Source organism: Schistocerca gregaria, chromosome X (assembly GCF_023897955.1).
Source record: "Schistocerca gregaria isolate iqSchGreg1 chromosome X, iqSchGreg1.2, whole genome shotgun sequence".
In the NCBI taxonomy this organism is placed as follows: domain Eukaryota; kingdom Metazoa; phylum Arthropoda; class Insecta; order Orthoptera; family Acrididae; genus Schistocerca; species Schistocerca gregaria.
The window spans coordinates 703,401,854-703,415,053 of NC_064931.1; the positions used below are offsets into that span (position 1 = coordinate 703,401,854).

The 13,200-nt window shown below is 40.0% G+C and overlaps 1 protein-coding gene across 5 annotated transcripts in view; it reads right to left on the reverse strand.

Annotated features, from left to right (window-relative positions):
- LOC126297631 (inositol 1,4,5-trisphosphate receptor) overlaps window positions 1-13,200 on the reverse strand; it is a 353,953-nt gene that overhangs the window by 315,379 nt on the left and 25,374 nt on the right. For 3 of the 5 annotated variants that reach the window (XM_049988649.1, XM_049988651.1, XM_049988652.1), the window contains exons 2-5: window positions 3,281-3,476; window positions 3,068-3,138; window positions 2,845-2,960; window positions 2,674-2,760 (exon numbers count right to left, since the gene is read on the reverse strand). In XM_049988649.1, the coding sequence (XP_049844606.1) occupies window positions 2,674-2,760; window positions 2,845-2,960; window positions 3,068-3,138; window positions 3,281-3,375 (369 nt within the window). In that variant the 5' untranslated portion in view covers window positions 3,376-3,476. The remainder of the gene's footprint in view (window positions 1-2,673; window positions 2,761-2,844; window positions 2,961-3,067; window positions 3,139-3,280; window positions 3,477-13,200) is intronic. The other 2 variants (XM_049988653.1, XM_049988650.1) reach the window with 1 other exon arrangement.

Genomic DNA, 13,200 nt, shown 5'->3' on the forward strand with positions numbered 1-13,200 from the left:
CTGCATACAACTCACATTTACATAACTGTGGATATGCTTTCCATAAACTAGCAGAGCAGCTACAGTTAATAACTTTAGTGTGATCAAAAAGATAATCAACAGCACACAACACAAATTCTCAGTATAACCACTCATTCAAATGGTGTTGCTAATATAAAAATGAGAGAGAAATTTAATGATGGTAATATCTGTTGGCTTAGTTTTCCAGGTGGAGAGATGAGTGTGGAGTCCGGTACTGAGGCACGGGGCACAGCAGTAACTTCTCAGTCCAGAGACATCAGTGGGTGCCATAGCGTGAGCAGGAGTGAAGAGTGGAACTATGTCTCACACGGTAAGTATGAAAGTAGTTCACGAGTCATCAGTGGATGTCCTCAGTGCGTGGGCAGTGAAGAAGAAAACTATGTTTTATTTAGCATGTTACATTAAACAATTTGTGTGTCAATGAAGGAACTGTATACAATAGAGAATTACCAAATGAAGCAGTGCTGCTGTAGGACATTCACCTCATATTCGAGAGGATGGAACTGCTCTGTCTGGCCATTCTGATATGGGTTTTCCATGATTTTCCTGGATCACTAAGGCAAAAGCTGGGATGATTCCCCAATCTAGGCCACAACCAAACACCTGTCTCATCCCTGGAGGCTGCCAGTAATATCCCCTTAAAACATGTTATGTATGTTGTGTTTTATATTTTGGCCTATTATATATCACTGTGAAATGATCCTAGGATGAATAAAGTAAAATAGACAGATAGGTACGTACTGTACCAGATTGAATGGCAAAAGACAGATCAGTTGACCTTTCATCTCAGTTTAGCAGGCCAACTGATTAATGTGTATTCATCCAGAAAAAAAAGAGGGGTTCAGTGCCCACTGAGGAGTTTCTCATGTGTCAGATGATGTCTGGCTAGCGAATTTAGGCAAATATGTCCTGAACGACAGTGAAACTAGGAAGCAATGCAGATACTGCTGTACTAAGTCTAAAGACAAGAGAAAAATAGTTGTTTGTGCAGCTTGTGCTGCACCACTTTGCAACACACCATGCTTTTCTAAGTTCCATGGTGTATAAGGTTCTGTAAGTTTTGAGCTTATAACTTCTCACGAAAACTAAAATATAATGAATATCTTTGTACACTGACAGTAATCAAATAAATGTATACTTAAAGCGACCGTTACATTATTTCCTACCAAAGTTTGTTTATAAGATAAAAGATAAAATTACAAAATCTATCAGTCATGGTATCCTGCATTGGTTTGTGGGACATGGGTGTTCTAGCTCCCATTGTGAAAAAAAATGGAGCTTACACATTATTTTGGAAGTAAAGTGAAATGAAATGTCATGTGGCTAGGGCCTCCCGTCGGGTAGACCGTTCGCCTGGTGCAGGTCTTTTGAGTTAACGCCTCTTCGGTGACCTGCGCGTCGATGGGGATGAAATGATGATGATTAGGACAACAAAACACCCAGTCCCTGAGCGGAGAAAATCTCCGACGCAGCCGGGTTTTCGAACCCGGACCCTTGGGATTGACAGTCTGTCACGCTGACCACTCAGCTACCGGGGCGGACATTTGGAAGTGAAAGTACAATAATGGTGTTGAAAGAAAACCATCATCTTAAATTTCAAAAACCTGTTCAAATTCAGTTGTAACCATGAAAGGTTTAAAGGATTCCAGAGGAATGTGCAGTATTCAAATTAGGTACACAAAAGTGTCATGTAAGCAACTCTCTTGTACACTCACATGGAACTGAAATCTGGTGTTTGCCTCTCCCATGACAAATTTTATGTTGCCAGACCCTATTGTATTACACCGATTGGTCACTCTGTAATATGTGGTGCTACCATCATTCATGATTTATCACTGAGTGGATACTCTTATTATGTTGGGTATTTTCACTTGAAGACAAAGAAATCATAGTGATACTTGATGATAAGAAAAGAAATTAACAGAAAACAAAGAGGAGAAGGCATGACGAGGGAAAATAAATTCAATGAAAATAACCACCTTAATTAAGGCAGCAAATTAAGTCACACAAGCAATAGTGAGAAAGAACGCATGCATCACACTGGCTGCTGAGAATAATGATGTCTGTAGAAAAAACCATTTATGCTACATTAGTGAAAATGGTAATTGTTGCGTGTCCAATCCATCAATAATGTTACATGTTCTCACTCCTCAAGATACTGCAATGTGGGAGAGATGTGATTCAACTGACAAGTAACACAACCGTTTGAATAGGAATTTTAAGCTACCACTCTACTGACCCTTGACACTTGCATTTCAGTTTCGGAAATTTCTTTGAACACAAAATTTGAATAAACCCTTTCAGTTCAAGAATCATCATTTTACTGGAATTAACAATTTGCATAACAAAAGCAGAGGCAAACTTACCACTACCTAAACGTCAGACAAATCTGTGTCCAGCATGGGTGATTACACCAGTAAGTTGTTGGAGCAGCTGTAAAACACAGCTCTGAATTCTGACTCTCTCTCTCTCTCTCTCTCTCTCTCTCTCTCTCTCTCTCTCTCTCACACACACACACACACACACACACACACACACACACACACCTCTGTGTCTCTATGTGTGAGGGCGAGGGGGGGGTGGGGGGCGGCACGCACATGCGCAATAGAAATCCAAAACCCAAATACATTTCAGAGTTTCATAATATCTTACCTGTGTGACACTGCCATATGTCACGACATTGCCTAGAACTTTTTTGTTCTCAGTCTCATTTTGTTTTTTCTCAATTTCTGCTGCATGCTGGAATAATAAAAATTTATCATCAGTTATGTACCTTACAGGTTTGAATAAACTAATACTTTATCATATCACTAGACTACTCACATGTAATCGTTTTAAAAGAACAGCATCCGTTGCTGAACTAGCACTTTGCTTTGCAGCTTTCCAAAACTGTTTTTGGGCTGAGTAGCGGTTCATAGGACATATCTTAAACAAGCAGTCTGGAAAAAAGTGTGCATGTGAAACATAAAATTTAGTGCATTATACTTATGGCGCATTCAGACTGCCTCATATTAGGTAAAAACATTTAAATCTAATATTTCCTCACCTCGAAATTTTTTTGGTGGGTTACTTAAGTCTCCAGCCTCCGGACAAACGACACAGCGATCATCTACCAACCTGCAAAAATAGTTTTTCCAAATAATAAGTATACTTTTAAAAGGCCCTGTTATAAAGCAATTCTGACAAACTGACTGACTGAACAAATATGTAAAAAAAAAATGATGAAATTTAGAAACTACGTGTATCATAAGGAACATACCCTAAGGTGCTCAGAAATCCACATACAGCTCCTTCAGCATAGAGAGACACTATGTCCCCCATATGAAGGAAACTTGCAGAGCCAATTTCACCCATTATGACTTCTTTTGCAATGCTTCAGCTAATTTTTATTGCGTTCATAGTGTTTCACCTCAGGTATTTTTTCACGTAAGCAGCAACCACAGCCATATCACCTACTAAACAGAGAAAGCATACAGAAGCTTATAAATGATGCATTTTACAATCTTTTTCTTGTGTATGTGCAATATATATCTCTTGAGTTATTGGCAGAAAATAGAGAAAAATATATACAAATGCTTAGAAAACTGCTACCCAATAAATAGTGAAGGTTACTTGCAGACAAGCAGATAACACAAAATGTGGAAACTCTGAAGGACTGTCGTAACTATTCTTTAATGCTACAATACTAACTGCTATAGAATTCTGCAGACTTTTGAAAATATCTGAAGTTTAAATGTTTCCAGAAATTACTGAAATTTTAATATAATTGCGGACATATACATGACTGATGGTAGATAGTTGATTAATTAGTTTCAAGGTTTTTGGATCATTTTCACAGATCATAATAATGTGGAACAAGTCATTTTATACCCACATCACAAACTATTATGTACATACGTCAACGTGTTTATTAGTTACAAGTCCTTTTGCTTTTTTAAAAAATAAATACAAATGTATTCTTTATAATAATAGAAATAATTCTATGGAGTAGTAGGAATTGTCAAGGAAAAATTTTCTGTTTATTTTCAAATTTTTCTTTTCTGTATGTCAGACATTTTATATCACCAAGTAAGCGATAACAAATTTTGGCTGCAGCATTGTGCACGCCTTTTTGTGCTAAAGACAACCTTAATGTGGCATAATGAATGTCTTTTTTTTTCTTCTGGTACTGTAATTATGTACATCATTGTTCCTTTATAACTACAGTTGATTATTTACAACAAACTTCATGTGAGACTAAATATAACATGAAGCAATAGTCAGAACGTCCAACTCCTTAAACTGATGTTGTCTACAAGATGATAATGGGAGAACATCACATTTTATTCTTACAGCAGGTTTCTAAGCAACAAAGACATTCCTTCTGAAGGATGAGTTACCTCAGAATATTATTCCATATGATATTGAATGAAAGTATTTGAACTTGCTTGTTTGTCTCTCCCCAAGATTTTCAATGATTCGAAGTGCAAATGCAGTTGGACTAAGTTGTTTTAGCAGTTCCAAAATGTGCTTTATCCCATTCTAATCAATATAGACCCCTAAGAATTTTGAGGTTTCCATCCAATTTATTATTTCCTCACTATGTGTTACATTTGTCACTGGCGTAGTACTCCTGGATGTGCAGAACTGAATATGTTATGTCTTTTTAAAACTGAGTGTGAGACCATTCACAGAATACCAGTTAATAAGTTTTAAGGACCTTGTTTCTTATTTCTTCTGTTGCCATATGTATAATTGGACTGATTACAATACTAGAGTCACCTGCATAAGGAACTAATTCTGCTTAATGTATATTAAATGGAAGATTGTTCCAACAATAGTGGACCTAAGATTGAGCCTTGGGGGGGGGGGGGGGGGGGGGGGACCACATACATGATTTCTCCCCAGTCAGAATAATGCCCCACTACATTGGTTGAATTACTAACTACCACTTTCTGCATTCTTTTAGTTAGATATGACAGTATCCAATGGTTAGCTATACCACTAATCACACCTACGAGAATACTGTGATTCACAAAATCAAATGCTGTAGATAGGTCACACAAAATATCAAATGGCACCATTTTGTTATTTAACAGTTGTACAATAGGTGAGTGAACATGCAAATGGCATTCTCAGTACAGCTACTCTTCTGAATTCCACACTGCAGTTTACTGATGATATTGTTGCCCACATGGGACAATATTCTAGAATATATCACCCTCTCAAAAATTATGGAAAACGATGTCACCATTGAAAAATGTATTACTAAGTAGTTACTGACTTCTCTCCTCACACCTTTCTTACAGAGGGGACTAACAAGGGTGTATTTCAGTCCCTCTGGAAAAGTGCATTGAGTCAGTGATATATTAATACATGACAAGACTTATCGTATGGGAACAAATCTTTAATACTCCAGAGTAACTTTACTTTAAAAGAAGTTGGAAATATATTCATATCACTCAATATAATCTAAACCAATTATATTATATTTTCAAAAATTGATTATTTTCATTGATTCTTTAAACAGCTGGGCACACTGACAACAGCCTCAAATTAAATTTACTTTCCTGTGATTTTTGTTGCCAACAATCAATCACAATTAGAAAATGACAGTAACATTAGAGAAAGACATGGACATTACTAAGTATAAGCTGCTGTACACAGGTATTAGTCAACCAAAATATCACACGTTGAAGTGAGGGCACTTTGGTCAGCTTATCATGAGCTTTTATCATGATAGTTCACAAGGTCTCCCTGAACCACTTGATAGTATAGACACAATTACCTTGAAATCACTCACAATTCAATGTGTTTTCCTTAGTCATTTTCTTACTGTTACACAGTGGACGTTTCCAATAATGGCTATGAGAAGGTGATGGTCAGATAGTAAAAAAATAAGCCAAGCATACATGTAAAGTGCCAGCATGTTGCCATCTTTTTTTCTTTTTTTCTAATAAAATGTACTGTACTTGTAAAACTGACTCATTCCACATTTTAGCAAGAGTCTGCAATTATAGTCTGTGGTAGATCACTACCTAATAACACACAGTAACCCTGTACGCATGGTATGATAATGACTAAATCATAGTTACACTACAGTAATGAAATTACAAGTATATAATTGTTAAGGTAATAACAGCAGTTATTATTTACCTTTAGCCAAATATTACAATGATGATTTATGGCACTTGACATTATGGTCTTTGGCACACACATTAAAATAGAAGAGCAATACAGAAAAGGAAATGATTAAAATACCCCACTATAACCAATGTAACTCTCGCACATATATCATGCATTTTTAATCATGGTGGTACAATTCCAAGGCTCCACACAACAACCAGACTAAAGTTCCAGTACCAGTCCAGTACGCAGTTTTAATCTGCCAGGAAGTTTCAAATCAGTGTGCACTCCACTGAAAAGTGAAAATTATTTCTGAAATCAGACTTTGATATCCATGTCCTATGAGCAATGAATTTCAAAATATCAACACTCTGAGAGACCACACTTTCAAGTCTCTCAGGTGTTGCAGCCAAAATGCTTCTAATAAAAAATGAGGCTCAGAAAGCATGCCAGATCTTTATAACTTTACACTCTTCACACATACATACCATAAAATCATGTTGTAAGTAAATTCTAAAAACAACATTTTGTGTCAACAGGCATACTTCCACACTAATTAGTGGGGATATACTCATCAACCGCCAATCAGTCTAAATCTGAATATATAATGTGGAACTGGTGTCTTGAACAGCATTCTGTCATTGTATAAATGTACTGGGTGTCACACTCGCTATGAATGTTACAAATCCCAGGGCCATAACACCAAGATAGTCTATTGCTGGGCCTAGAACATTCTTTATATTCTTGGGTGGTCAGAAAATATAGTGAATGCTTTGGCCACCAAGCAACCTGCATATTTTACTTTATGTACTCCAGCAGAAAGGAAGGTGCATTGTAGATGCATCACCTTATGACACTTTGTTATCAACTTCTTGTAGCTACTTAGAGAGTATTACCTTCATACCTCGTGTACCAACAACATTCTTTTCGAAGCGACTTCAGAATTTGAAGGTACATGCTAAACTGTCAGTGCAAATTAGTTTTGAGACTCCATTAATTAAAAATAGAATTAAGATAAGATGGTGTTTTTAATGCCACATACTCGCCCACCTCCATTTGCGTTCAACGCACGGAACATTCACACAACCATGTGAAACTATCAGGAAAATTCTTGTTTGGTACGTTGTTCAACATGTGCATCAAATTTGCTCAAACATCAGTTTTGTCATTATAATACTGACCTTTCAGGTGAATTTTTACACGGTTCGTACTGATAACACCAAATATCGTTACCTAGGATTATTTTTTCCAATAAATAAAGTCAGAATTTTGCATTTCAATCAAGTAATGGTAGGCATTCACAAATCACCTTTTTTGAGAGTCAAAATGTGCAGTGCACATAGACTTCTCTATTCTTCAAAACATTCTAAATAATGTCTTGATTACCTAAATAAAAGATGCTGTTCTATTATGATTTGTAACAACAACATTGACACACTACAGTAGCACACCCACTACGTAACACTGTCTGCCCGCAAATATCATCTCGCATACTCACCTGTTGTTTACAGGTGTCAGTTAAAGTTGTCACAATACTCACTGCAGTAGCTGTGGCTGACGCCTTTCGATCCAGCCATCAAACACACAGCAGAGTGCCACAGGTGTCACGCTGCAAGGCACCTGCAACTCAATCGCAGCACATCACGCCTGCATTAGCCGTTCCAGTATCTGGTGGCACCACATCTGTGGATAGAGAGCTGCTACTGCCAGCACTATCTTGCCCCCCAAGAGCCATATGACATCAACATAATTTCCCAATATTCTTCCACCAGACAGCTCTATACGACACTGCTCAGCTTCTTGTCAGTAACTCAATATCAGGAGCTCACAACTGTGGTCCTATGGCCATGAGCCAACCTTGCAAATGGCCCCACAAACAGAGTTCCATGCATCAGTGTGCAACCCCTCCAGTTGGAGACTACAGCCTCACACAATGCGTCCGAAACACTGAGTCTTCAAGAGTGCTTCAGCCATGGATCTACACCAATGTACAGATGTTTCTGCTCTAGGTCAGTGTTGCCTGATTTAGCACAGATAGTGTACTTAACCCAGTAGCTACATTAGCATAATGCTGTGGTTCGTACATGCAAGAAATCGTCACTGCATTTGGTGTCAACCCTTGTCAGAACAGGGCAACCTTTAGTGATATTACTTCGGAAGCTGTTTTCTGTTGCACTTGCTTAAAATACTGTGTAATAAAGTTATGTTGCTCTTGTGGCTACCTGGGCACATCTATTCATTGTAATGTGCACCTTCCACAAGATTCAACAGGGGTGGGAGATAAAAGCTTGTTTTCTGTAATTGTCTCAGCTCAACAGTGATGACAAGGGTGCACTTTTTGTCAACAACTGTTTTGGTTATGGGACTTCATTCACTGTGTCTTTGTGCTCAACCAGCTAGCCTTCCTCTCTGTGTTTGTGTCTCCTCCACACAGTATTTTTCATAGTTCTGCTCCACATTCAGAAGTAGAACAGTTGTTGCTGGCTCTTTCCTTTGGCTTGCTTATATTTCTTTTCCTCTCCTTATGTTCTGTGGCATTGTGCCTAGTTGGTTTCAGCATCAGTTGCTTCTGAGTTACACATTGTGACTCCACCTTTCATGCAATCCAATTTTTTGTTAACAAAATTTTCTGTGCGAGACACTACTTGTATATTGTTTACAATTTGCTCTTAGGTCAGAGTGCTCGGCTCTTAATTTGTGTGTGTGTGTGTGTGTGTGTGTGTGTGTGTGTGTGTGTGTGTGTGTGTGTGTGCGCGCGCGTGCGCACCTGCACGCCCACAATTTTTGCTGTATAATGTTCTGTGATTATATGCCATACCATTACTTTTTTGCTTTATTCTTGTCTACAGATAGCACATTTTATTTAAACTGTCATGGTGTTTTCTTATTCACATACTTGCACTATAAAATGTGCCTGTTCTCCTCCTATTGCTTTTGGATTTGGATTTGTTTCATGAAAAAGACAACTTGATGGTGTGTGTACATTTTTTGCAATTCAGTGGGCTGTGTGGACATGGATTACTGTGTGTTCTGTGTGCTATTCATTTGTGTTTTGGAGGTAACTGTCTGTGGCAAAACAATGCAAGGTGAGATGGTTTGTCACCGGATACTGCCAATGGTTCAATATTAGTTGACTTTGGGACAGTGTATTTGGGTGGATGGTTAGACTGTACAACAGTTTTTGGCCACGCTACTGTAGCTCTCAGAGATAACATAATTCAGTAGTGCGCTGGAAGACTCTTGTCAGTCAAGTAGACTGGTATCATTTGTTCACTTGTCACAGTTGATCTGGCAACGGAACTGTCAACGACTCAGTTTGTGCAGTCACAGAAGCAGCTGATACAGCAGTCGTTCCACACCTTTACTCATTTAATTCAACGTGTGGTGGCAGCACCACTAAAAAAGTGTGGGGCACAGCTTTTGTCTCATCCAGTTCTTACAGTGTATCCCTGAACTGCTTTTACGGGAGCTCATCCGTTCCGAGGCTGCTTCAGCCCCAGGGAGAATGACACATACTCTGCCTCATCTGGCATGTGATGATGCCTCGGATTCATCCTGCAGATGATACACTTCCCCCACAGATTGTCTTCTAGCCTCCTCCAATAGCTCAGCCTCCCACCAGCTCTGGTGCCTCCACCTGCCCCAATACCTCCTCGGGCTTTTGTGCCTCCTTGGGCTCCAGCACCTCACCAGGCTCCAGTGCCACTGGCACCATCAGTATCCTCGCTGTCGGTCTTAATGTCACTGGCTCCCTAACATCCCCTTCTGTTGGACCCTCTCTTTCTTATGCTTCCTGTGCCATCAGCTACCATCCCCTGCTCAACCTCCCTTTCTCGATCCAATGCCTTCACTCTGTGACCCCTTAATTTCACTGGCTATGCCTCATCCAATTCTGGACATGTTGCCTTCAGTTTAGCCACCATTTCTGTCTGTGGCTGGCATTCAGCTCACATGCTCAGAACCCGACTTCCTCCTCTTGTCTTCTTCCCTTCGGAGTGTGGGTCACACTCACCCCCTGCACTCCATTCCACCTCCGATAGGCACCTTCAAGGCACATGATGTACCTTTTCCCGGACCCTGCTCTGCCCTAGTCACCGGCCCCAGACGTCTCTGCCCACGGTTGTCTCCTGCGACATCTGGCGCCTCCTGCGCACGACTTCAGTTGGACTTTACTGGGATTCCTGTTCTCCAGTCTTGGAAGTATTACTGTAAGCCTGGCCCTGCAAGGTCTTGCCACCTTAGGCAGTACAGTCTTCAGTTTCTCAAAGACGACCACATACGGTTCTTGTTTTTAAGGTTCACCTCTTCCCACTTCCCCCTTGGGGAAGGGAGGATGTCGTATCCTCAGCATGCAGCTATGTCACAACTACTAATTTCACAGTGAGAGGGCTCTGCCATTTCCTCTGTACGGAAGAGGAGTGTAGCAACTGTGGCTGACACCTTTCGATAAAGTTGTGTGGGTTACCAACCTGCCGAAGTTCCTGCAACTCAGCCACAGCTTATTATGTCAGCCGCAGCTACTGCATTATCTGGTGGTACCACATCCTCCTGATACAGTACTGCCATTGCCAGCCTTAGTTTTCCTCCACAAACCACATTACATTATCACAGTTCCCCAATATTTTTGTGCTGGGTGGTTTTATAGGATGCCACTCAGCTGCTCGCCAGTCAGTAAACATCGAGAGTTCACAGTTGTCGTTCTCTAGACCAGGAACTAATTGCACATGTGGTCTCACAATCAGAGTTCAATTTTAAACTTCCTGGCAGATTAAAACTGTGTGCCCGACCGAGACTCGAACTCGGGACCTTTGCCTTTCGCGGGCAAGTGCTCTACCAACTGAGCTACCGAAGTACGACTCACGCCCGGTACTCACAGCTTTACTTCTGCCAGTATCCGTCTCCTACCTTCCAAACTTTACAGAAGGTCCCGAGTTCGAGTCTGGGTCGGGCACACAGTTTTAATCTGCCAGGAAGTTTCATATCAGCACACACTCCGCTACAGAGTGAAAATCTCATTCTAGAGTTCAATTTATCGGAGCACAGCACACACCAGTTGGAGACTACAGCCTAGCCTCACATACTGTATCCAAACCACTGAGTATTCACAAGTGCTTCAACATCATACAGGCATTTGCGGCCTACATCAGTGCTGCCTGATTTAGAAAGGACAATGCAATTATCTCAGTGGCTACGTTAGCATGACTGCGCAGCACATACATCTGAGAAATTGTCATTGTGTTTGGTGTCAACCCTTATCAGATAAAGAAAATCTTTAGCAGTATTACTTCGGAAGCAGTTTTCAATTTTGCTAGCTGAAAGTTTTGTATAACAAATTTTTACTGATCTTTTGGCTACTGGGACACATCCATTCATTGTAGCATGCACCTACCACAGTAGAATTCAACAGTTACTATGCTGACATCAGTTATGCATCAGGAATAAATCTATGAAGTTTTTGGATGGACAGTGTACGTGTACGATTGATGAACAGCTGACATGGATTCCAGGTGGCCAAATTGTTGTCAACGTAATAAAAGAAGGAAAATGTGAAAAAGTAAGGAGGTTTTGTCATGCCTACCACTCACAAAACTATTACTATCCCAATCAATTGTTGAGTGATTAAGTCTCCTCCTATGACAACAAAATCATACATTGAAGTTCTTGAAAGGCCATTTTCCTTCCGATAATTTCAAGCTGATTTGCTCTACTTTAGCGACCATTCACTTTTTGGGAGACAGCAAAGTAGTGAAGCTACTAGACATGCAAGCATTGACAATGTGGAAGACAGCAGGGCAGACATAGGCATCATCATAATCAATGTTATGAGTGGGTATTATAGTAATCGAACCTTGAAGACTTAAAATTATAACAATACAACCGCTGAACACATCATTTTTTAAAAATCTAGTCTGCCCCCCCTCCCCCCCTCCCCAAATCATCTCAAGTCTGAGAATTTCCAAGGATGCAATGTAGTGATCCACTCTAATCCTAATTCAGAACTCAATATTTAAAAATCTCAGTAGAGAACATCTTATTCTTTTAAGAAGTGTAGCGCACAGTTAAAGGAAAATGATTGGCAAAGCCAGAAATTCCAAAGCCTGCTACACTGTGGGAAGTCCCTTCCACAAAATAAGTGGAATATTATCAGTCAGCACAGACACTGGGCACAGGTTCAGCCAAAATCAAATCTCTTTGTGTTCAGATACAGAGCTTGGAGAAAAATATGCAAATACCACTAACACAACCCATTACCATTACAGGAAAACTATTGGCTTTCAAAATAGCTTCCAGTCATGCCAGAATGGACAAATAAAGGTCCGGGATGGTTTTTAAGGGACTCTTATACCAATCTTCCCGCAAAATAGTGGCAAGTTCAGTAATGATGATTGAGGTTGATAGCAACCATGTACCCTTCTTTTCAAAGCAGACTACAAAGTCTCAATAATATCACAATCTGGTGACTGTGGTGACCAAGGGTGACAGGTTCACACTTACAAAACCAGTTCTGGGTGGTACAAGCTGTGTAAACATAGGCCCTGTTGTTTTGGAATATAATGTCAACATTAAGGAACAAATACTGTACTGTAGGATGGACATGATCAGCTGAAAGGGTCACATTATCCTTGGCAGCAATGCAATCTCACAGAGTAAACATAGGGCCCACAGAATACCATGATAAACCTGCCAAAATTATCGCCAAACTCCTGCTACATTTCACTCTCGGGAAATAAACTCGGCCAGAATTTAAAAACAGTGTAATATGAGAGTCATCCGACCAAATGACATTCTTCCATTGTGCCATAGTCCAAGTTTTATGGTTTCAGACCATATTTTCCTGCTATGGGCATTTTCAACATTGACAAGTGGCTTTGGAATTCCAGCTCACCCAGCAATTCCTTGTTTACGGAGCTGCCTTCTCTTTGTTTTGGTGCTGACAGGGTTCACAAGAGCAACATTTTGTCCTGCAGTGGCATTTGCAGCTGCCCTTCTCTTGTTTTTCACCCCAATCCTCTTCAATAGCCATCTGCCACCATCACTAAACATACACTTTTGTCTGCATTGATGACGGTTTTC